This window comes from Balaenoptera acutorostrata, chromosome 1 (genome assembly GCF_949987535.1).
Source record: "Balaenoptera acutorostrata chromosome 1, mBalAcu1.1, whole genome shotgun sequence".
NCBI lineage: Eukaryota > Metazoa > Chordata > Mammalia > Artiodactyla > Balaenopteridae > Balaenoptera > Balaenoptera acutorostrata.
This window is the reverse complement of record NC_080064.1, coordinates 192,723,061-192,748,950: the sequence shown is the minus strand read 5'-3', so window position 1 is coordinate 192,748,950 and position 25,890 is coordinate 192,723,061. Positions and strand designations below refer to the sequence as shown.

General features: G+C 35.0%; 1 protein-coding gene across 6 annotated transcripts in view; it reads left to right on the top strand.

The window, feature by feature from the left end:
* Positions 1-25,890, top strand: part of KCNT2 (potassium sodium-activated channel subfamily T member 2) — a 369,675-nt gene that overhangs the window by 192,146 nt on the left and 151,639 nt on the right. For all 6 annotated transcript variants that reach the window (XM_057529788.1, XM_057529796.1, XM_057529784.1 and 3 more), the window contains 2 exons: positions 3,239-3,302; positions 23,828-23,936. In XM_057529788.1, the coding sequence (XP_057385771.1) occupies positions 3,239-3,302; positions 23,828-23,936 (173 nt within the window). The remainder of the gene's footprint in view (positions 1-3,238; positions 3,303-23,827; positions 23,937-25,890) is intronic.

Here is a 25,890-nt window from a genome sequence, read left to right as displayed (position 1 = left end):
GTTTAAATTTAAGGAGCTTGTATTATATACTGGGCAGGTAACAATTGTGTTGCCTGGTGTCTGAGATGAAAGAGTCCTTGGGGACTGAAAGAATCAGAAAGGTGACAGGGGTCTTAGTTTCTCTCTTCTTGTTGTGTAGATGCCAGCTCACCCGGCTTAAAGGTGACATAGTCTTATACATTTGTCACAGGTCATGAGGGTCATTTCATGGGGGCAGAGTGAGAGGAAAACGTTTGCTCAACGTTTTCTCTTGTTTTACAAGTTTTAAACATATCTTCATGTTTATCCTTGAGTTGTCTTACAAACTCTTTTAGGCTTAAAAGTATCTTCCCTCAATTTCATAACATAAGTATTGTTTGTTGTTCTTTGTTGTTGTTTTGGTTTTTTTCCAGAACGCTTGAGTATGTGTGTTAGTGTGTGTGTTGGTGCATGTTCTCCATGTGTTTGTGTGTGTTCTGTGTTTCTTTATGCATGTTCTCTGTGTGTTTGTGTTTGTGTGTGTATGGTGGAGGGGGTGTGTGGGTGACGGAAAAGAACAGAAGAAAATTTCCAAACCCCTTTTTGCTGCTTACTCCTGCAAAAGATGACTAGATAGCTCATAACAGGAACTCTGACATTAGTTTTGATTTATATATAATAGATCAGTTTAACTGAGATTTTTCCAAAGATTTAATAACTTCTGAAACAAAAAAGTCAGTAGAAACTGTCAGGATATAATGAATGGTACATAATTGGAAAACTAAGCTTCTTTGAGAATATATTGGATGGGCCAAAAAGTGCCTTCAGTTTTTTAAGTAAAAATAAAAGACACATTTTTCATTTTCACCAAGAACTTTATTGAACCACGTATTCAGCTTTTTGTTCCACTACCTTCTGCCATTTTTCAGGCAACTTCATAATTCCATCTTCCCAAAACTTTTTATCTTTTTGAGCAAAGAACTGTTCCAGGTGCCTTTTGCAGTCTTCCAGGGAATTGAAATTTTTTCCATTAAGAGAATTTTTAAAGACTGAAATAAATGGAAATCTGAAGGGGCAATGTCTGGAATACGGCGGATGAATCATAACTTCCCAGCCAACCTGTAACAGTTTTTGCCTGGTCATCAAAGAAACATGAGGTCTTGCGTTATCCTGATGGAAGATTATGCATTTTATATTAACTAATTCTGGACGCTTTTCATCGAGTGCTGCTTTCAGTTGGTCTAATTGGGAGCAGTACTTGTTGGAATTAATTGTTTGGTTTTCCGGAAGGAGCTCATAATAGAGGACTCCCTGCCAATCCCACCATATACACAACATCACCTTCTTTGGATGAAGACTGGCCTTTGGTGTGGTTGGTTGTGGTTCATTTTGCTTGCCCCACGATCTCTTCCATTCCACATTATTGTACAGTATCCACTTTTCTTTGCCCGTCACAATTTGTTTTAAAAATGGAACATTTTCATTACGTTTCAGTAGAGAATTGCATGTGGAAACATGGTCAAGAAGGTTTTTTCGCTTAACTTATGTGGAACCCAAACATCAAAGCGATTCGCATAACTAAGCTGGTGCAGATGATTTTCAACGCTTGATTTGGTTATGTCGGCTACCTCCTGCGTGGTATAACGTTGATTGTTCTCAGTTATTGTTTCAATTTGATCCTTATCAGCTTCAACTGGTCTACCCGACTGTAGAGCGTCGTCTAGCAAGAAATCTCCAGCACGAAACTTCGCAAACCACTTTTGACACGTTCAGTCAGTCGCAGCACCTTCTGCATACTAGAGCCATCTTACCCAAAAGACTGAACGAAACTTTTGGCCCACCCAATATTAGTATTTGTTGTGGATTACATACTTCATATATGTTGTCACTATACATGACAGTTCTAGAATAAGTCAGATTCTCCCAGTACCTCAAGTAAAACACAGGTGTTTGCTATTTGCTATCTATAGTCATTATTTGGGAACCATAAGGAAATAGTTGCTTAGACAGTAATATAACTTGGATCTTTATATTCATCTGCATAGATAATCAATATGCTTAATTTATTATAACGAGTTCTTCATATGGTAAGAATGAGTCATGCACATATTATGGTCAGTATGAATTTCTGTGATAAATGAAGTCTTTTGACTACCTAATAAATTAATCTAAGCCATTAGGATTGGCTATTAGTATCTTAGCTCCATACTACCTAGGATTAACACACTCATTTAGTATTAATAGTGTTAATAATGGTTTCTTAGCAAAATCAGTCACATTTGCAAGAAGCATTCCTCCATAAGAATAAAAAAGAAAAGTGTGGATGAGTGAGAGGTAGCAGGCTGGTAATTCTCAAAAAGCTGAATTAAGAAAGAAGGTACCATTTCTATGTTCATTTCTTATCCTATGTCACATGAAGATTTGGGATTTAATGTTAACTAATACATTCTTCAATACAATTCCCCATGCAAGAAACAAGGAGTAGGATTCTCCAAACCAGTTCCAAAGGTTAGTTGTATGAGTTTTGAATTGCTTTGTTGAACATGACGTTTAGAAAATGTTATACAACACTCATAGTGTCTTAATAACCATGACTACTTAACATTTTTCCAGAACTGTTTGGTTTGGTCTAATTCCATGGATTTTTCATAGAAAATATTTTTGGGAAAAATTCTTTTATCATAATGAACCAGAAAGATAAATAATTCCTTATTTTGAAAATACATAGTTTTATATTTTTAGAACATTACTTATCAAGCACTGAAGCGTAATTATTGTTTATCACTGCATTTAAGAAATATAGAACTTTAGCATGAAAGGAAAGGGTTTGGAACAGTTGATGATTCATCTCCAGGAAATATAAATGTACAGTAGAGTTTGGCTTACAAATACTAAGCAGCTTTGTTTCCTCTCTCTTAGTCTTGTTGACATACTGAAGCCAAAATGTAATCCATCTAAACTAAAGGCGAATACAACTCTCTCAATTTACACAAAGTATATATATGAAAAAAATATATAATGATAAAAGAGAAAATAAAATTTGACTTTTTTTAACTTCTGTCATTATAAGCTGTTGAGTTATATAGCCAATCTACAACAATTATTTTGTTTATAGTCAAATATAGTCAGGATCCTAGAAATCCTACTTTCATTTAAACCTAAGGATGTCCGTAGTTTACACGTATACTTTATATGCACTGGAATTCTATTTTGCAGATAATGCATAGATATGCACAGGTATGTCAGTGTGTGATTATTTTATTTTTCCATCTGCATTTAGGATGGATGACGCTGAGGCCTGTTTTATTCTGAGCAGCCGTTGTGAAGTAGATAGGACATCCTCTGTAAGTTTCTAAAATCTCTTTTTGTAAATTGTTCTTTTTGCCTTAGAAGATTTTTAATTTATTTATTTTTTAATCTGCCAACATTAAATATTGATGACCTTAAAATTTTACTGAACGGAAGTAAATATCTTTAAACTATCTTGCCAAAATATAAGAATAGTTGCATCATTGACTGTATCAACGAAAGTATTCTTGAAGTAGTTATCACTAATCCCTGGGTTTTCTGTTGATCAAAATGAAATGAGTCACATATAAACAGAACTAGATCATTTTTAATTAAATATATCCTGTGCTATGTGATTTTGTTCAAATGATCTCAATTTCCTCAACTTAAAAACAAGGCAGATGGATCAGTCAGTCTGCATAAAATCAGTTGGAGAGTTTCTAAAAAAATAAGCATTTGTGAAAGTTCTATTCAGGATATGCAGGGTGGGGATTGGGAAGCTGTGTATTTTTAAAAGATCTCCAGGTGATTTTGAAGCACCTCCCAATTTGGAAATCTCTGGCTTATATGATCTCCATGATACATTTTTTAGGTCTAAAGTTCTAAAACTCATAATTAAATTAATCTTATAATTTACCAAATTATAACTTCTATTTTTTAAACGCATTTTAATTGTATTACTTTTAAAAAGTGCTTTATTATTCTACGTTGAGGATGTGCTGTTAACTCCTGTGTTTCTAAGCCAGTAAGTTCATCGGTAGTCATACCTGTGGTACACAGAGAGATGAGAACCTTGGTGGCTTCTGTAGTGATTGGGGAAAAGGCAAAATATGTCTGGGTCTTTTAGGGACATGATTTGCACTTTTCTGGAGCATCTAATAGGTGTGCTCTGGTACATTACTTTAGAATTGCAAGTCCTGAATGTGACAGGCTTTGTGCTGTTCTCACTCTAATTTAACTAAAATTTTTACTCATTTTTAAACCAACTTACTCATCCTTCATTTGAAGAGGACTATTATGTGTTGAATTGTGTCCCTCAAAAACTCGTGTGTTGAAGTCCAAACCTCCAGTACCTCATAATGTGAACTTACTTGGCGATAAGGTCTTAATAGAGATAATCAACTTATAATGAGTTTATTAGAGTGGGTCTTAGTCCCATATGAGCTGTGTCCTTGTAAAAAAGGGAAATGTGGTGACAGACAGATAACAGGGAGAATGCCACATGCACATTAAGACAGTCTTCTCTAAGCCAGGAGAGAGGCCTGGGACACACACTCCCCTCACAGCCCTCAGGAGGAACCAACCTTACCAACACCTTGATTTTGGACTCTGGCCTCCAGGAAGATGAGACAATAAATTTTCGTTAAGCCACCCAGTTTGTGGTATTTGTTATTGCAGCCCTAGCAAACTAATGCAAGGCCATAGACCAAACAAATGATTGCAAAATTTGTAAAATATTTCTTTTTAAAATATATATATTTTAAAATTTACTTGCTCCCCTCCTTCTCCACAGTTACTGTCTTAATTCAGACCAGATTCTCCTCGGTCCACTTATGCACTATTGCAATGGTTTCTTAATTGTTTCCACACATTAGATGCTCCAAACATATTTATTGAATAAGTGAACTGGAATTGAACATACTCTACCTTATGTTTCTATAATTACTTAACTTATGTAATTGTGAATCTTGGGCCTCTCCAGTGGCAACTTCGTTTCAAAATACTTCCAGTCTTCCAGTATCTATGTAACAAGGGGGAGTAAACATTAGGAAATAATTACCTAATGTCTTTTAGAGTACCCTTTACAAGGTGAATTCGTATGCTTTCTATTAAACAAATGCATTCCATTTCCTCCTGACACTCTAGTAAATTTACAAGAAATGCATAAAAAGACTTCACTCATCAAGAGAAAGGAGATGGTAGATGAGGTGACCTTAATACAAGTTTGGAAGCTAGAAAGCAGATGGATGGGTGGTAACTGACTTAACAGACAGAAGGAAGGTAACATTTAAGTTGAGAGAAGAAACAAATCAGAAGCAGGCTCTTTTTTGCAATGGAGCCTCAAAAGTCGCAGGAAATAGAGGCACCAGATGCCTCTGCAAGTAGGGTTATACGTGGTACTAAATATATGAACAGTGATTAAAAGTCTGGAGGAGAAGCAGTTGGATTCCCTGAACCCCTCCACACATCCATGGCTGGTCCCTTTCCGCATCCTGGGAAAATAAGTTTACTATTTGGGGAATTTGGCCAGAATAAACACTTTCTGGCTGCCCAGGAAGAAAGAGTGGGAAATTAGCCTGTGGCACAAATTCCTGACCCACTGATGCCCCCTGGGAATGAAGCATTGGAAGCGAAATCCTCTGATTCTGTGCAGTTTCAGAGAAGGTCAGTGTGAGTTACTGAAGCAGTTGGGGGACAGGAAATGCAGGAAACTGTTTCCTCTGCCCGCTTATGGTGGAGACAGCTCAGGCTACTGCGTGATCCAGATGGTGGGGTCGGGATCCTCCAGGAACACACAGCAGGGCTCCCTTGGTATTGGGCTGGTTGGTGCAGCAAGACTGGTTGGTAGACACACATCAGGACTGGGAGCATTCTTGACCAAGCATGTGTGTTTGTGTGTGTGTGTGTGTGTACATAGGATGTGAAAATAAGCTTCCTGCATTCACTCAGGTCCCAAACAGCTTTTGAGTACTTCACTCCTACATATGTTCAAACAACAGTGATCACTAGACATTTAAGGAATTTCCTAACAAGAAAAAGAAGGAACCAAGTAACAGACATACAAAAAGCATATAGAAAAGAGGAATTAAGGGAAAACACAAATACTGCCATAGAATTCTGGGAGAATAAATAAATTTCAAAATATGTAATAAATATCCTATTTTTAGTAATTTAGTAATTGAGAAGATGAGAAGAGTATTCATATATAAAACAAGAATAGTAGGCTACAGAACAAGACAAATCAAAACAAGAACATTCAGTGAACCAAAAAGAGCTTCTGGAAATTAAATATAGGTAACAAATGAAAAATTAAATAAAATGTTTCGAAGATAAATCTAAGGACATTGAAAGAATGAAGAGTAATAAAATGAACAATAAAATCAAATAATGGAAAAGGGGAGTCAAAACAAGAGAAAATTAAAGGAGTAGTCAGGAAGAAACAATCCATATAGTAAGAATTTAAGGAACAAGGTCTAGAAAATGGTGGAAATTATTAGCAAAAATATAAAACAAAATAAAAATTTTAAAAAACCCCAGAAATTAAAACAAATTTCTCAGACTGAAGTTGTCAAATCGAGAGGGGCCACTGATTAGAGATTAATGACTAAAAAAGTTATGCTTGCCAGAGAAATTGAGATACGAGAAGGACCAAGAGGAAGAAAAGAATGAAAATGAAGAGAAGGTAAAGTAGAAGAAAACACTCAAAACCAAGGATGGAGAATTAGAGTTTTCAGACTTAGCAGTAATACCAGAAGCCAGAAGACAGTGGGTCAAGGCTTTCAAAATTCTGAGGGAAAGTACTTTTCCACTTGGAATTCTATATCTTGGCAAAACTTCAGTAATGTCGTGGTCCGAGCATGGGTTGAAAGAAGAATTTCCAGACCGGAAGTATTTTAGAAAAGAAAGTTTATTGAGAAGAAAGAGCAGAGTTAGTGAGGGAAGCTGCAAATACAGCGGGCCGACTTCCTGATAGACCAGGGAGAGCCGATCCCCTTTGTGGGCTAGTGGCCAACTTTTATAGCCTCAAGACAAAGAAAATTCCTGCTGGCAGGATGGCATTAGGTGATTGGTCAGGATGCTACAAGGTTACTACATGGTGATTATTTTACCTAATATGGAGTTGGGGGGCTGTCCAGTTTAGATTAGGAGAGCCCATGGCAACAGTTGCTATGGGGGCTCGGTTAATTCCAGAATTTTTGTCCTGTGTCCTTGATGTAGGGTGTCCTTGATGTAGGGCTCCACAAGTAAGAAGATAGAAAGATATTTACAGATATTAAAAAGTTTCAAAAATGCACAGTTCTCAGGAGGCTGCTGGGAGATATGTTTTACCAAAACTAGGGAGTGAGTGAAGACAGAATACAACTCAGGGGAGGGAATGGAAATTCCCAAGGTTATGGTCAAAGCAGATTCTGGGACAAAAGCAAGAAGGGAGTGCAAGAAGGGAGGTCTTCCTCTGGAAAAAGATGAAATCAACGTTCCCTGATGTGGTTGAATATACGGAGAGGAAGTTTCCACTTATGGACAGAAAACAAATAAAGAAATAATGGCTGAAATTATTGCAACTATGATAAAAATTATAAAACCACAGATTCATAAAACATATCTAAAGTATGATTACTTAAAAGACTGCACTGGAACTTGTAATAATCAGATTTCTGAAAATCAATAAGATAAACTTGTGTAGCTATAAGATGCATTACATACAGGGGAATAAACAATTTTAATCAGAAGACAACTGGACAACTGTTTTAGAGTGCTTTGAAAAATTGTCAGTGTACTATTTCATTTCTTGTAAAAATATCCCACAAAAAGGAAACCATGATAAAAACATTTTTATACAAACAAAACCTATGAGCATTTATTGCCAACAGACTACATTTTTTAAAAAGTTAAAGTTCTTCAACAAAAAGAAATGATGTCTTCTGAGAACTTAGATTTATATGAAGAAACAGAGAGCAAAAATGGTAAATATGTAGATAAATATAAATGACTTTAATTTTTTAAATATAATTTATTTTTTAAGGCAAAAAAAAAATAGTCATGGAATTTGTAAGAAATGTAGAAGTGAAATTAATGGCAATAATATGACAAAGATTGGAAAGGGATGGTGGAAATATACCGTAATAAGATTCTTGCACTTTACATATTATTTGAATGAAGAGTTTGATAGAGATTTATGTTATAAAACAGAGTGACCATGATAAAGATAAAACAGAAGACAAAATGGTATACTAAAAATATTTACTTAATCTGAAAAAAGGCAGGAAAAGAACAAAAAACAAATGGGACAAGTAGAAAACAACAAGATAGTAAACTTAAACCCAACCATATCAATAACTCTGTGAATTATGAATGGACTAAATTCACTATTGAATGGTAGGGATCTTCATACTGGATAAGTAAAAGAAAGACCAAATGAAGTACTATCCACAGAAATTTCACTCAAAAGGAAAACCTACGATTAGGTTAAAAGTAAGAGGATGGAAAAAGATATACTGTGTGCACACTTGTCATACAAAAGCTGGAATGGCCATATAAAATAGATAAAGAAGACCTCAAAGGCAGGAACTTTTAACAGAGATAAAGAGGAATATTTTATGTTTATTAAAGGATTAATTCATGAAGAAGACATAACTCTCCTGTGTATGCACCTTATAATAAAATCTCAAAATTTATGAAGTATGAAACAACAAAACAGAAAGGAAACATAAAAAGGTACAATTATTGTTAGAAATTTCAGTATTTCTCAGTAATTAATAGAACAAATAGAAAGTCATTCAGGTTATTAAAAACTTGAACTCATTTTCATCAATTAGATCAATTGACATATGGAACATTACACTCAACTGCAGAATACACGTTCTTTTCTAGTGCATATGGAACATTCACAAAGATGGATCATGTGCTGGACCATAAAAGAAATGACAGAAAAGATAAAAGAATTAAAAAATATGCAGAGTATGTTCTCTGATCATAATAGAATTTAATAAGAAACCAATAATAAAACTATAGCAGGAAAATACCCACATATTTAAAAATTAAATTATACATTTTTAACCCATGGATAAAATATGAAATAACAAGGAGAATTAGAAATATTTTAATTGAATTGTGATGAAAAATGCAACATTTCAAAATTTGTAGGATGCAGCTCAAGTAGTGCCTAAAGAGGGATTCATAGTTTTAAATTCTTGTATTAGAAAAGAAGTTTAAAAATTGAATAGCAAAGAGGAAGTGGAGACAACAATTCCAGTCTTTAGAAGTGCTTTCTGTAAGTGAGAGCAGAGAAATAGGGCAGCAACTGATGGGTAATATTTGCCCATTTGTTTAAGTGGGAAATTTTTTTTCCATTTCTTTTTTTTTAATTCATTTTTTATTGACGTATAGTTGAATTACAATGTTGTGTTAATTACTGCTGTACAGCAAAGTGATTCAGTTATACATATATATAGATTCTTTTTCATATTCTTTTCCATTATGGTTTATCACAGGATATTGAATACAGTTCCCTGTGCTCTACAGTAGGACCTTGTGGTTTATCCATCCTATACATAATAGTTTGCATCTGCTAATCCCAAACTCCCAATCCTTCCGTCTCCCACCCCCTTCCCCCTGGCAACCACCAATCTATTCTCTACGTCCCTGATTCTGTTTCTGTTTCACAGACAGATTCATTTGTGTCATATTTTATATTCCTAAGTGGGAAAATTTTTAGCAAGTCTTATATGCTAAAGGAAGTGATCTACCAGAGAGAGTAAAGTGAATGATGCAGGAAAAGGAAAATTGGAAGATTTTCCTTTGATAAATAAATGGGTAAAATGCTCATGTATTTTAAAAACAGGGAAGACAAGCTACATAGATCCAGAGACAAGTATATGGTCAAATGTGATAGAGAGAGCTTTGGAAGTCCTTCTCTTACCGTTTCTATGTTGGTTTTTATTATTATTATTTTTTTTTATAGCAGTTGAAATCGTCAGATGGTAGAGGTTTGAGGAGAGAGAAGAAGATATGAAATAGTTCTCTAAAATAGTGGGAGAAGGGATGGATTGGACAGATGTGGAATTCCTGGGCAATGCTCACCTCCTGGATGATATTATGGACTATGAATTTAAAGAAGGACCTATTTATCATCTATTTGTGTTTACGTCCAGCCAACCGTTCTTTGTTCTTTGCAGTAGATGGATTGTTGGATGCAGCAAGGTTGTAATTTTGCCTATAGAGTAGGCCTGGGTGAGGGAGGCAAGCAAACGGACTGTTTATACAAGGATTTGGTTATTTTGGTGAAACGTTTGATGTAAGCTGATAAGAAGCAAAACGAAGATGAGGGTATAGAGGTAACAGGGAATGAAAATCGGTAGTGTCAATAGATTGAATTTGCTTATGATGTCAGACACTCATTGGAATTACCGTCCTAGACAGTGAGCTGGGAAGTAAGGGGCAGTGAAAGGATGGAAGGAGGGTGTCTTATATTGTGATATGTTTTCCAAGGTTCAGACACTTTACTTTTGAACATCTTGTTCACTCAATCTATCAGTAGATGTGTTCAATTTAAAGATTTGTTCAAAGCTAAGTCTCTTCTCTGAGTCATTATAATGCAGGAAGCATAATTGATTTACCTTCTGGATAGCCTTTCTTTGCAGTGGTGGAAGAATTTGATTTTCTTAGCTGAACTAGGCATATGAATTTTTACTTAAAGTGATCTGGTTCTGAAAAAACCAATAGTGTCTGCTTTTCTCTTTTAGCTTTTTTGGCACTACTGATTTTTAGACTTCTTGGGAATAAAAAGAGAAAAGAACTACACAATAACACCCTCATTTATTAGCCATCACTAAATATCAGTTACAGGCTAGAGACTACTTATATATATTTATACATATTATGCATGTGATGTATTTCTCACGACAATCCTGCAAGGAAGTTCTTACTAGCTCCAATTGGTAGATTAACAAACCAAGGCTCAGGTTAGCTATTTTATTTAATCTTCTAGGGATATAGGGTTAGTAGCTCACTAACCTTGCATTTATACCCTACTCTGTGTCAAAGAAAAACTGTACCAGACAGAGTTAAACAGGCAAGGAAGACTACTAAAGGCTGTTGCCTCGGGGAGAGAGATTGAACTCAACTCCTCTGAAGCAAAAGGCTGGAGGATTTTTACACTCTGGGGTGAGCTAGTGGAAAAGCCCTGGGTTGGGGAGCTTCGTCAGTGTGATTAGGCCATCATTTGCTGACTGCTGTGTATGAAAGTTCAGCTGTCTTCTGGCCACAGAGAGTGGAGATCAGGAAGATTTCACCTCTGATGATCACATTTCAAAGAGATGACCTCCAGGCCCTTGAGAAAGACTTTTCTCTCTTGTAAATCTGGCGAGAGGCCAGGAGAAGATTTACATCTCGAAGGCACAGGGAAAGAATTTATAATTGAAAGTTTTCTAAAGTAAATGCTCTAAGAAAAGGGAGACCAGGGGCCTATAGTTTTGAAGAAACCTGTCAGAAAGTCAAGCCTGGGGGAACTTTAAGGCCATCTTGGTCATCCAACTCCAAAGACTTGGTATTCTAACTCTCAGATAAAGTTGTATCTTAGACCATATGGTTAGCTTTCCCCTTTTTTTTTTTTAAATTAATTAATTTAATTAATTAATTTATTTTTTTTGCCGCGTTGGGTCTTCATTGCTGGGCACTGGCTTTCTCTCATTGCGGCGAGCGGGGGCTACTCTTCGTTGCGGTGCACAGGCTTCTCATTGTGGTGGCTTCTCTTGTTGTGGAGCACGGGCTCTAGGCGCGGGGGCTTCAGTAGTGTGGCACGCGGGCTCAGTAGTTGTGGCTCTCAGGCTCTAGAGCGCAGGCTCAGTAGTTGTGGCGCATGGGCTTAGTTGCTCCACGGCATGTGGGATCTTCCGGGACCAGGACTTGAACCCATGTCCCCTGCATTGGCAGACGGATTCTTAACCACTGCACCACCAGGGAAGCCCTAGCTTTCCTCTTAAATGTCAAAGATTTTTTTTTTCTGATTATTACATGCATTTTGGAATATATGGGATCTTAGAGTAGAATGCAAATAATCATTGAGTGCTCAGACAGTAATTTCCCTTGATGACCCTTTCAGAGAGCGCGAGAAAAGAACTGAAATAAAATGTCTGCAATTGCAGGGGAAGAAAAATAATCTTCCCTTAACGTTCTCTCAATACCTTCCATGGCTGAGAACCCCTGCAATAGAAGACTGCTTAAGGAGAGCAAAACAAACCGAAGCTTAATAACATGTATAACTCATGTGTACCTGGGTGATACCTAGGAAGACTGAGTAAAACTCCCCCAAAGGGTCCAAGCCACCACCTCAAATACTATCTTCAACTAAAGACAAAAGAAAGGCGTTGGGAGAGGGGAGGCTAGTTATGGGAGGTTATGAGGAAAGGTACAGTAAGGTTGTCATGCAGCTTTAAGTCTGGTGCCTTCCTTACTGATACAGAGTTTCTTGTGATTTATAGTTATCCTTCTTGGTACAAAGAGAGAGATATCCTTACAAATGGAGATTTCCGTTTTGAATATAAATTGCCCTTACAAAAGGATGAATTCTACTCTGATTTAAGAACTCCTCCTGAGTCTGCTTTTTCTCAAAAATAATCAGCTCAAAATAATCCTTACGCTAAAGAGGCATATTTTGGTTAGCATATTCTGCTACCCTTCACAATTTAAACTTTTCTTTTTTTTAAGTTTGTTTTGTTTTAAGCAGATCCATTTGGGGCATTAAAACACTGTAATACGTAATCATTCTATTATTTTATTCCCTAGTTAAATGTACCTTAAATTCTTTAGAGAGGTTTTGCAATTTTATTTTGCTTTTAATTCAATCTAATAGTTAACCTGTTCTCAAAAAGATCTTTCTTACCAATTCATAAAATCACAGAATTTTAAACTGTGGCTTTTAAACTTACTAGGACTCCCTGGGGTGACTAGTATTATTTGTGTTTTAATCTGTCCGGAAATACCTTTTGGTAAATTCTTGACAGATCATCACTGGACTTCAGTTACACAGTTTCATGATAGCCTAGACTTTTTATGAATTGCTTTCATTATTATTCATTTGACATTTGTCAGTGATTTTTATGAAGTTTTGAGCACTGTGGTCATAACTTTGTTAAAAAGAATAAATAAATGAAGGAGACTCAAGAGGATTACAGTCTGGAGTTGGATTTGGTGTTCAGGGCGGATTCCTCCAGAACCTGGGAGAGGATTTAAATAAGCCAAAGGCACTATGCAGGGCTTTGAATAAGTGGCTGGAACTCAGACCAACAAGCACTAGAAAACAGTATAGGATTTCAGCTCTGAGAAGCACAGTCCAAAATAGATTCTGTATAAGGAAAGAGAAAGTAAACATGTGAACTGACTATAGTTGACTTGCTTCTCAGTCCCAAAATTTCCAGTGACATTCTAAGAATACGTTATATCTAGAAATTCAGACAGGCAGTCAGGTTTTTTGCCAGTACATATCTGTGAGAATTAGTATACTCTCAGAAATCAAAAGTAGGATTACAATCCCTGAGAAGTCATTGTCAAGAGCAAGGGAGTACAAGTAATCTTAAAGCTGGAATCCAAGATAATTTTTCAGTCTGTCAAAAAACAAAATACAACCCAGTACATTTGAAGATCTGATTGGCTTTAATAGGGGATCCATGAATCAGGCAACATCCCATCTAGCAACTAGAAGGGAGCTCTGAGGAGTGGTAGAAAATGGAAGGATTTTATAGAAAGGAGGATGGATCCAGGAAGTCATTACAAAAGAAAGAAAGGGATATTTGGAGCCAGGAGATCAGCAAGGGGTTTACCTTGCAGCTTACCTCTTCTTGCTCTGGTGGGGTTGGAGAAGGGCCCACGTGACATCTTATGTCACTGGTGCTGACCAGAAATTTCCAAACTGATTAAGATTACACTTCTTGGGCTTCCCTAGTGGCGCAGTGGTTGAGAATCTGCCTGCCAATGCAGGGGACACGGGTTCGAGCCCTGGTCTGGGAAGATCCCACATGCCGCGGAGCAACTGGGCCTGTGAGCCACAACTACTGAGCCTGTGCGTCTGGAGCCTGTGCTCCGCAACAAGAGAGGCCGCGATAGTGAGAGGCCCGCGCACCGCGATGAAGAGTGGACCCCGCTCACCGCAACTAGAGAAAGCCCTCGCACAGAAACGAATACCCAACACAGCCATAAACAAACAAACAAACAAACAAACAAACCCAAAGTTTAAAAAAAAAAGATTACACTTCTGGTAAAGGTCAAAAATGCAGGTTAGGTATTAAATCTAAGGTTGGTATCATGGACTTTAGCACAAGTGATGCCATTTTGGGCCTGGGGTTTTTCTCTTTAACAGGTCCCAGACATAATGTAAAAACTATTCTGTTTAAACATGGCAGGAAGATAAAATTACGCTAACAGCTCTATGAGTTTTGATACCAAGGTCCAGAATGCAGGACTAAAGCTTCTTTAATTATTCTTGCCTCTGGTGCAGATTATTTTTGAAGACCGAGTTACTGCTGAGCCTATAGGTGTTTGACTAAAACTAGATGGCCTGATCATTTGCTTTCTAATAGTTTCTTAGTCTAAAAGGCAGCAATGTATTTTAATGTTTTTGTAACTTAAGGGTTTTGGTTATATGTTTTTTTTTTCAAGTATTTTATTTAAGAACATTCTGAATTACTTTTGTATTTATAATAAGTATATATCAAATTTGAGGCCTGCTTCTCCAAAGATATCAATTACAATTAACTACAATGAAATCTTATAGTTTTTTAATTCAGTCATAAAGTTAGACCAACTAATTATAGATGATATATGTTATAGATACTTTGTATCAGAATTGCATTTCATCCCTTACATTAGAGACATCTATATATGTAATCTAACCTTATAATTTATGACAACCTAAATGTGAATAAAACAGATCTATGTACTCAGGTGCTTTTGAGTCTAATCTAATGCAAAGTCTTTACAAGCTTTTCTGTGTGTAAATTGTTCTCTGGGCAAGGATTATATTTAACAAGAATTTTTTATAAAACAACACATTTGAGTGTTTCTAGGAAAGATTTGTTATCCAGTTTGTGGCAAGACTTTTTACTCTCTCTTGTATAAATGTTTTGTCTTTGTTCAGTTGCCTATAAATATTTATTTTCAAATATTAAGTTTCATAATTCAGTTTTAATTTATAAATTAGTGTCATCTTACAAAAGTATCCAATAGATAAATTAGCAAAATATACTCAAAATGTAAATAAATAAGTCTATCATTTGTAAGGGCTATAGATGTATTTTATAAATTGAAAATTGGGTTGAAAGTGACCTTTGACCTTTGACCAGACCAATATCTTACCATTTTCTGGGTCACAGACTCTGTTTGAGACTGTAAGGAAAATTACAAATTCTTATGGAGGAGAGGGAAACAATCCATGTATAAAATTTCACTTGAAATGTCTCAATTCCTTCATGGTCATTTGGAGTTCAGTTAAAAAAAATACCTGCAGTAGATACAGTGATTTATTTTAGGTCCTTAACATGCCAACAATAATTTTTACATGCTTCAAATTATTAAAGTTGAATTTTATGAAGACATTTTAGTCAATTTGATTTTTAAGTGAACTGAATATAGGTGAAATGTTCTGTTTTCACAGTAGCAATGGACACTAGGATGCCCTAAACATACCCTATGCTACTACCTTCCTTTATTATCATAGGTTGCTTATTCCAAAGTTGGTACAGTTGGCACTTTTACTTTTTGGTTACAATTAAATAGAGTATCTTTTTTGAGGATTAGTTTGTCAGCAAGGAACGTTAAAAAAAATTAGTATCATCCTCTACTTTTAGAAGAATGAATTAAAAATCTTGTTTCTGTGCCAATTTTATTACCTGTAGTAGGAAAATATTTATTTTCTGTTCCTTATGTGAAATTTATGCTGTAGTGTACTGATCTTTTTTCCTTTTTTCTCACTTAATGCAACACTCACAGGATCATAGATGTTGCTTATATCTTGGTAGGGCACTATGCATGAATAAAATAAAGAAGGCTTCTGGGCCTTTACGATAGGTACTTCATCCCATCTCTCTGCTGAACTGAAATATTTGCTAAATGCTTTCTATGTGTTGCTGGCCTTTATATTATTTCACTGAATGCTCACAATATCCCTATGAAATAAATATTGTTTTTCTTATTCATCTGTGAAATGCAAATGAAAGCTAGGTGCTAGGGTTGTGCTTAGGGTGAGTAAAATACAGACATGGCCCTTGACTTCATGGCGCTCATGGTTTAGTGGGGATAAACTTGAAAAAAAATATGTGGGGTTAATGGTATGATCAGACAGAGACAGAATACAGTGGGAACAAGTACCGTGGACTTCAGTCCGAAGAAAGGACTTCCTAGAGTGAATGACAAATGGTTCCAGGTAGATTGTTCCACGTGGGAAATCATGGAGTCTCAGGAGGGGAGAATGCCTTGTCACTGGAATAAAGAATCCAAAGGCTGGGGAAGTAGTTTGGGGACAGTTGAGTAAATGGTCTTGCAAGCCTTGTTAAGAAGTTTGGACTTGACGCTGAGAGTAATGAAAGCCAATGTTTCAGGCATACAGCAAAGTGATTCAGTTATACATACATACATATATATGCACATATATGTATATACACATATACATATATACTTTTTCAGATTCTTTTTCATTGTAGGTTATTACAAGATAATGAATATAGTTCTCTGTGCCATGCAGTAGGTCCTTGCTGTGTATCTAGTTTATATATAATAGTGTGTATATGTTAATCCCAAACTCCTAATTTATCTCTCCCCTCCCCCTGCTATACCCTTTGGCAACCATAAGTTTGTTTCCTATGTCTGTGAGTCTATTTCTGTTTTGTAAATAAGTTCATTTGTATTATACTTTTAGATTCCACATGTAAGTGACGTCATATGATATTTGTCTTTCTCTGTCTGACTTACTTCACTTAGTCTGATAATATCTAGGTCCATCCATGTTGCTTCAAATGGCATTACTTCATCCTTTTTTATGGCTGAGTAATACTGTATTGTGTATACATATACCACATCTTCTTTTATTGAGGTATTTATTGATTCACAATGTTGTGTTAATTTCTGCTGCACAGCAAAGTGATTCAGTTATACATATATATACATTCTTTTTTATATTATTTTCCATTATGGTTTATCACAGGATATGGAATATAGTTCCCTGTGCTATATATGACTTTATTTATCCATTCTATATATAGTAGTTTGCATCTGCTAACCCCAAATTCCCACTATATATATATATATATATATATATATATATATATATATATATATATATGCATACAGACTTGATGATGTAGAGAACAGACTTGTGGTTATATATAAAAAATGCCATATCTTCTTTATCCATTCATCTGTCAGTGGACATTTAGGTTGCTTCCACGTCTTGGCTTTTGTAAATAGTGCTGCTGCGAACTACAGACTGTCTTCCAAAGTGCCTGTGCCGTCTTGCATTCCCGCCAGCAATGAATGAGACTTCTACTACTCCACATCCTCACCAGTATTTGGTGTTGTCACTGTTTTAGATTTTAGTCATTCTAGTAGGTGTGTTGTGGTATTTCATTGTTGTTTTAACTTGCAGTGCCTAACAACATAATATGTTGAGCATCTTTCCATATGCTTGTTTGTCATCTGTGCATGCTTTTGGTGAGATGTCTGTTCAGATCTTTTGCCCATTTTTAAACTGTGTTGTTTGTTTTCTTGTTATTATCTACTTCATTTATCCTATCAGTAACTTTATATTTAAAATGCATCTCTTCTTAGTAGCTCATAGTTGGGTCTTACTTCTTTTGTCCTTTTGATATTCTTTATGTTTTAGTATGTTTAGTCCATTAACGTTTAATATCATTCTTGTGGTTGGCTGTAAGTCTAAATTGTTTTCCATTTTTTCCCACTGATTTTTGTTCCTCTGTTTCCTCTTTTCTACTTTTTTAAAAAGTAGAATTTTTTGAATTTTTTTTGGAATTTGAGTTTAATATACTTATTGGCTTTTTAGAAATACCTTTTGAATATTTTTTAATGACTGTTCTAGGGACTACAATACACTTCACTAACTTTTATAGTCTAATTCATGTTAATATTATACCACTTCTTAAAATGAGATACTTTGCCTTTATTCCTCTTCTGCTGTCCTTTATGTTGTAATTGTCAGATGTCAGTTATCTTTATAAATCTGAAACCCCACAGACAATTCTATAAATTTTGCTTTAGACAGACATATATTTTTAAGAAATTAAGAGGAAAATAGTCTTTTCTATTCATTCTAATGGTAACCATTTCTAATACTCTTCTTTGGTTTCTGAAGTTCAACTTTCCCTCTGGTATCATTCCCCTTTAGCTTGAAGGAGTTTCTTACACTTTTCTTGTAGTATGATTTTGATGGCAGCGCATTTTGTTAGATTTTATTATTGGAAAAGTCCTTTATTTCACGTCTTTGAAGGATTTTTCTCTATATATAAAATGCTGGTTTCACAGTTTTTTTGTTTTGTTTCCTCATCATTCTGAACTTTAGGCTATTGTTTCATTGTCACCTGGTTTCCATGATTTTGATGAGAGTCCTTGGTCTTATGACTGTTTTTCTTTGGCTGCTTTCGAGATAGTATCTTTATGTTTGGTTTTCAACAGTTTGACTGCAATGTGCTTAGGTGTGGTTATTATTTTGTGTACATAATTTGGGATTTGCTGAACTCCTTAAACTTGTAAATTTGTGTCTTTCATAAAACTGGGAGGTTTCTGACCATTATTTCTTCAAATAATTTTCTGCTTTAATTTATCTTTTGTTTCTTTCCTGGGAGTCCAATTACATTACTTAAGATGTTTTCACATTTGTTCCAAAAGTCCCTGAACTCTGTTCCTTTTTCCATTCCTATTTTCTTTGTTTTTCAAATTGGATAAATTCTATTGATCTGTGATCAAGTTCACTTACTCTTTCCTCTGTCATTTCCATTCTATCTCAAAGTCCATCCAGTGAATATTTTTCAGGTATTTTAGTTTTCTATTTAATTTTTAAAGTATTTTCTATTACTCTACTGATTTTTTTCCTGTTTATTACAAGCATTATTTTCCTTTACCTCACTGATTTTAGTTATAAGAGCTGCTTTAATCCTTGTCTGATAATTTTAATATCTAGATCATCTAGAGGCTAGCAGCTATTGGGTATTGTTTTATTTGTTTGTTTCCTATGAAAATAGGTCACATTTTTCTGCCACTTCACATATTCAGTAATTTTGCATTGTTTTCTGTTTATTGTGCTTTGTGGCGAAGCCTTGGATTCTCTTGTATTCCTCCAAGAGTATTGATGTTCTTGTTTTAGAAAGCAGTTAATTTGATCCAACTCAAAAGGAAAACTCTGTCACCCTTGCAGTTGGCAGTGATTCAAATCTTAGTTCAGGTTGCTTTTATTCGGCCCCATGCATGTACGGTTCAGGGGTCAGCCAATGTTGTGTAAATTTTTACACACAGTCTGTGGTTTCTCTTCTCTGCCTCTCCATATTCTGGTATTTCCCAGTCAGCCAGAGCAATGTTTAACCAAATACCTGGGCACCCTGTGACCTGGTCAAGTTGATACATAAAATTAACTATCACACCATATTAGGCTCGTTGTTATGTTTTGGAAGACACACACTGTTCACGTAAAAAATTCTGGTTTACTCTTCATTAACTTTCATGCAACTTAAAGTTACAAACCATTGACAACAGTTTCTTCTTTCTGCACTGTAGTCCCTCAGATCTACCTGTATTTTTAATCCTCCTTTTCCCTAATAGTATTGTCAGATAAAACTTTCTGTGATGATGAAAATGCTCTATATTCTATATCTCCACTATCCAATATAGCTTTGAATTTGCTGCATGTTGCTTTGAACTCTTGACATGTAGCTAGTGTGATAAAGAATTGAATTCTTAATTTTAATTAATTTTATTAAATTTAAGTTTAAACAGTCACATTTGGCTAGTGGCTATTGCATGGACAGTGCTACACTAGAACATATTTTTGCTTTCTTTGTTAAAATGTATTAGTTATCTGCATGTCCTCTTTGGGAAAATATCTATTCAGGTCTTCTGTCCATTTTTTATTCAGGTTGTTTGGTTTTTGATGTTGAGTTGTGTGAACTGTTTATATATTTTGGATATTAACCCTTTTTGGTCATATCATTTGCAAATATTTTCTCCCATTCTGTATATTGTCTTTTCACTTTGGTGATGGTTTCCTTTGCTGTGCAAAAGCTTTTAAGTTTAACTAGGTCCCATTTGTTTATTTTTGCTTTTATTTCCTTTGCTTTAGGAGATGGATCCAAAATAGTATTGCTACAATTTATGTCAGAGTACTCTGCCTTTGTTTTCCTCTAGGAGTGTTATGGTTTCTGGTCTTACAGTTAGGTCTTTAATCCATTTTGAGCTTATTTTTGTGTATGGTGGTAGAGAATGTTTTAATTTCATTCTTTTACAGGTAACTGTCCAGTTTTCCCAGCACCACTTATTGAAGAGACTGTCTTTTATCCATTGTATATTCTTGTCTCCTCTGTTGTAGATTAATTGACCATACATATGTGAGTTTATTTCTGAGCTCTCTATTCTGTTCCATTGATCTATGTGTCTGTTTTTGTGTCAGTACCATACTGTTTTGATTAGCTTTGTAGTATTGTCTGAAGTCAGGGAGTGTGATTCCTCCAGTTCTGTTCTTCTTTCTCAAGACAGTTTTGGACATTTGGGGTCATTTGTGTTTCCATACAAATATTAAGGTTATTTATTCTAGATATGTTAAAAATGCCATTGGTATTTTGATAGGGATTACAGTGAATCTGTAGATTACTTTGGGGAGTATGGTCATTTTAACAATATTAATTCTTCCAGTCCAAGAACACAATATATCTTTCCATCCATTTGTGTGGTCTTCAGTTTCTTTCATCAATGTCTTACAGTTTTCAGAGTACAGGTCTTTTATCTCCTTATTCCTAGATATTTTATTCCTTTTGATGCGATGGTAAATGGGACGATTTCCTTAATTTCTCTCCCTGAAATTTTGTTGTTAGTGTATAGAAAAGCAACAGATTTCTGTATATTAATTTTGTATCCTGCAATTTTACCAAATTCATTGATGAACGCTAGTAGTTTTCTGGTGGCATCTTTAGGATTTTCTATGTATAGTATCATGTTATCTGCAAACAGTGACAGTTTTACTTCTTCCTTTCCAATTTGGAGTTCTTTTATTTTGTTTTCTTCTCTGATTTCTATGGCTAGAGGACACACAGATAGCCATCAGGAACATGAAAAGATGCTCAGTATCACTAATCATCAGGGAAATGCAAATCAAAACCACAATGAGATATCACCCACACCTGTCAGAATAGCTATTATCAAAAAGAACAAAAATAATAAATGTTGGTGAGGGTGTGGAAAAAAGGGAACACTCGTACACTCTTGGTGGGAAAGTAAATTGGTACAGCCACTGTGGAAAATAGTATGGAAGTTTCTCAAAAAACTAAAAATAGAACTACCGTATGACCCAGCAGTTCCACTCCTGGTTATATATCTGAAAAAAAAAAACTAAAACACTAAGTCAAAATGATACATGCACCCCACTGTTCATAGGAGCATTATTTACAATTACAAAGATATAGAAGCAACCTAAGTGTCCATCAACAGATGAAAAGATAAAGAAGATGTGGTACATATATAGAATGGAATATTACTCAGCCATAAAAAAGAATTTGCCATTTGCAGCAACATGGATGGACTTGGAGGGTATTATGCTCAGTGAAATAAGTCAGACAAAGACAAATGCTGTATGATATCATTATATGTGGAATCTAAGTAATACAACAAACTAGTGAATATAACAAAAAAGAAACAGACTACCATTTATTGAGAACAAACCTAGTGGTTACCACTGGGGAGAGGGGTAGAGGGAGGGCAATATTGGGGTAGGGTATTACGAGGTACAAACTATTATGTATAAGATAAGCTGTACAACACAGGGAATATAGCCAATGTTTTATAATAACTATAGATGGAGTATAACCTTTAAAAATTGTGAATCACTGTATTGCACACCTGTAACTTATATAACGTTGTATATCAACTATACTTTGATAAAAAAGTAAATAAATAAAATAAATGTAGCTGAGTAGCAAATTTCTCCAATACAGTTGTCCCTTTGTATCTGAGGGTTTTGCATCCTCATATTCAACCACCTGTGGATCAAAAATATTTGAAAAAAAATGCCAGAAATTTTCAAAAAGTAAAACTTGAATTTACTGCCTGCCAGCAATTATTAACATCATATTTACATTGTATTAAATATTATAAGTAATCTAGAGATGATTTAAAGTATATGGGAGGAGGTACATAGGTTATATGCAAATACTATGCCATTTTATTTTTTAAATAAATTTATTTATTGTATTTATTTATTTTTGGCTGTGTTGGGTCTGTTGCTGCCTGCGGGCTGTCTCTAGTTGTGGTGAGCGGAGACTACTCTTCATTGCGGTGCGCGGACTTCTCATTGTTGTGCCTTCTCTTGTTGCAGAGCACAGGCTCTAGGCACACGGGCTTCAGTAGTTGTGGCACGTGGACTCAGTAGTTGTGGCTCTCAGGCTTAGTTGCTCTGCAGCCTGTGGGATCTTCCCAGACCAGGGATTGAACCTGTGTCCCCTGCATTGGCAGGTGGATTCTTAACCACTGTGCCATCAGGGAAGCCCCCAGTACTATGCCATTTTATATGAGGGACTTGAGCATCCTTGTATTTTATTATCCACAGAGAGTCCTGGAAACTGAGGGACAGCTGTAATTTGCTTTGATTTATTCAGTTAATTAAGTAATAATTTATGGGGTGACACTATGTGTAAAATTTCATGGTAAGCATGATTTTCACTGCCTTTCTCAGTCTTAGCATCTTTTTTTTTTTTTTTTTAAAGGATTTTCTTATTTATTTATTTATTTATTTATTTATTTTTGGCTGTGTTGGGTCTTCGGTTCGTGCGAGGGCTTTCTCCAGTTGCGGCAAGCGGGGGCCACTCTTCATCGCGGTGCGGGGACCGCTCTTCATCGCGGTGCGCGGGCCTTTCTCTATCGCGGCCCCTCCCGTCACGGGGCACAGGCTCCAGACGCGCAGGCTCAGCAATTGTGGCTCACGGGCCCAGCTGCTCCGCGGCATGTGGGATCTTCCCAGACCAGGGCTCGAACCCGTGTCCCCTGCATTAGCAGGCAGATTCTCAACCACTGCGCCACCAGGGAAGCCCAGCATCTTTTTTAAAAGATCTTTTTTCTGTTTTTTTTTAATATATGAAAGTTATTGGTCTTCCAACACACACACACACACACACACACACAGTCAAAATCCTTTTATCTTTACTGTCATATAAAAAGTAAACTCATGTGTTCTCCTCACAAATAGTCACTGCAGTCATTCCCCTTTTACCAATCTTTCTAACTATGTTAAAATTTTTTTATGTCCGTATTTTTTTTCCATGGAAACTGTTATTACAAACTAACAGTTGTGCTGCATTTCTGAAGGTTTCTGCCCCTCAAGTATTTTCTGGGAAAATTATTTTTAAGCTTGTCAAGAGACTTCCCTCTTAATCTCTGCTAATTTCCTAAGTGTTGATAATTACTACTGATTGAATTAGGTATTGTTGATCTCTTTTATAGAAATAATAGCTATCTTTAACAGTAAGACCTCACAATGAATGATTTCATATGCTTAATTTTAAACTGTAGATATGACCATTTCACACACTTACTGATGATTTTTACTTAATATATTATAAAATTTTCAATTTACCTCATGATATTTTGATTTTTATCATTTCAGGACCACCAAACAATTTTGAGAGCATGGGCTGTAAAAGATTTTGCTCCAAATTGCCCTTTGTATGTCCAGATCTTAAAGCCTGAAAATAAATTCCATATCAAATTTGCTGGTAAGTTTGGCCTTGAATGAGATCCTTTGAATTGCCTCAAATTCCCATTTTGATTGTAAGAGTTATGTCTCTGAAGTTAGTGGTAACTTATTACATTCATGTTTCTGTAGAACAGAAGAATTTCCTTTTTATCATCTACTTGTTATGAGGATTTATTCACTTTAAAATGTGAATCTTTGTGGTGAATTTTTACTTTTTATATAATTTGGTGATTTGAGTAACCGAACTTGCTGGATACGTTAGTAAGCTTGAATAGATTAGCCGTGATTAGTTGAGTACATAATATAGACACAGGTTTCAAATGTTATACGTATTAATTTATACTTATGTTTACATATAGATAGACAATACTTTGCTATAGATCATTTTATATACATATAAACTTACCACGGAATAGAATAATATAATATATTCAAGTATTTTAAATAGACTTAATTTGGGGGTAGATTTTGAAAACAATTCAAGAACAAGATACATGTGAATTTTTCATTCAGGCGCTGCTTTTAAAATAATTATCCACAAGACATTAAACTGTTAGAAAATTGACCAGTAAAATGGTACTTTATTTTTTTCTTAAGTGCTTCTGTAGGAATTAATTTTGATCCAGGCAGTAATTTATATACTTTTTTTTTCAAATATAAGAACCATTTTTATAAAATTTCACCTTAATGGTCTAAACCTTCAAAAGTCATTAAAATGTAAGTCATTTTAAGTATGCATTTGCAAAATGTATGTCCTTCAGAAGATGTATTCACATACCTTAAAATGCTTACCTATTAGTATATGATATTTAAAAGCATCATTATAAACATTAAGAAATTTTAAAATAATGATGAGAATCATGAAATTATTGCTATTCAATTTTCTCTGACTCTTATCTTTTAACCTTTTATCCTTTAATCTTTTAACCTGCTAACGACATCACTTTTTTCTAAGAAAGTATAGGAAACAACTTAAAGCAATGACTCTCAACTTTGGCAGCATTTTACAATCTGTTTTGAAGATTTTTTTTTTAAGTACTAACCAAAGATTCTGAGAATTTAAAGGGTTTAGGTGGTGCCAGGGTTTCTTTAAGCCTGTTTCCTAAACCGACAATTAAAAGTAACAGTACCTCCTTTGTAGACAATCTTTTGAAACTGAATGGAAAAATACATGTAAAGTATTCCATTCTTGGCCAGCTACATTTGTTATTAACATTCAAGAAATGCCAATTATTTATCTAAAAAAACCTTTGTAATTAAGCTGCCTTATTTTTATTATTATTTAGGGAAAGGAATATTTTTGCAAAATTTTCGTACCTCATAATGACTTGCTATGATAGAACTTTTGGGAAGGTAGCAATGGCATAGCACTGAAGTTCTTAAAAAATATATTTAACTTTGAGTGCCAACATTTAAGATTTAGCTCAGCATATTAGTATTTTTGCCCCTATATTTTTCTCTTGTTAAATGACCATAATAATATAATGTCTCTATTCCATTGTTTAGAATTAGCAGTAAGGATTAAATAAATAATATCTGAAACATATTAGGTGTTCAATAAATGAATATTGAATGTGGATCTTAAAACAATATGTAGTTTGGGAAAACAATTTTTACTTTTGAATGTGCTACAACTAAAATTCAGAGCAGATTTTAGTTTTTCTCCCTTTAGCAAGACATTGATGTGCTCACAACAGACCAAACTCACTGAAATTGTCTATTTTTACAAACAAAAAATTACAAAGACGATTTGAATTGATTCTCTTTCACATTCTTATTTTGCTGTTATTTCGATAAATCCATCAAAATAAACAGTTTTAAAATTCTATCCCAATAGTTTATCTCATCATTTCTCATTGATGGCATCTGCTGAAATTCGTTTTAATAATGTCTGTATTCTTTTATGGCTGATATTAAAACATCTCAGAGGAACTCTTTTTATAATATGAAAAGATGAAAGCGCCCTGGTTTCA